The sequence below is a fragment of the Fulmarus glacialis genome, unplaced genomic scaffold (genome assembly GCF_000690835.1).
Source record: "Fulmarus glacialis isolate BGI_N327 unplaced genomic scaffold, ASM69083v1 scaffold28863, whole genome shotgun sequence".
NCBI classification, from domain to species: Eukaryota; Metazoa; Chordata; class Aves; order Procellariiformes; family Procellariidae; genus Fulmarus; species Fulmarus glacialis.
Genome location: NW_009204059.1, coordinates 7,010 through 7,249, shown reverse-complemented (window position 1 = coordinate 7,249; position 240 = coordinate 7,010). Strand labels below are relative to the sequence as shown.

Below are 240 nucleotides of genomic sequence, written 5' to 3'. Positions count from 1 at the left end.
CGTGGCGGCCTGGAGCCACACCCTGGGCTGTGCCCGGCTCCTCTTCACGCCGAGCAGGCGGCAATCCTGCCGTGTGTCACCGCCCGGCGCAGAGGCCGCGGAGATGGCTGCGCTGGCTCGGAGCGTCCTGGTGACGGGGTCCAACCGGGGCATTGGGCTGGAGCTCGTGAGGCAGCTCGCTGCCAGCCCCCGGCCCCCCCAGCACATTTTTGCCACCTGCCGTGACCCCGAGGGTGCGGG

At 72.9% G+C, this 240-nt stretch overlaps 1 protein-coding gene across 1 annotated transcript in view; it reads left to right on the top strand.

The window, feature by feature from the left end:
* Positions 1-103: 103 nt before the first annotated feature.
* LOC104074666 (uncharacterized oxidoreductase C663.09c-like) overlaps positions 104-240 on the top strand; it is a 6,154-nt gene continuing 6,017 nt past the window's right edge. The window contains exon 1 of the mRNA XM_009574857.1: positions 104-233. Coding sequence (XP_009573152.1) covers positions 104-233 — 130 coding nt within the window. The remainder of the gene's footprint in view (positions 234-240) is intronic.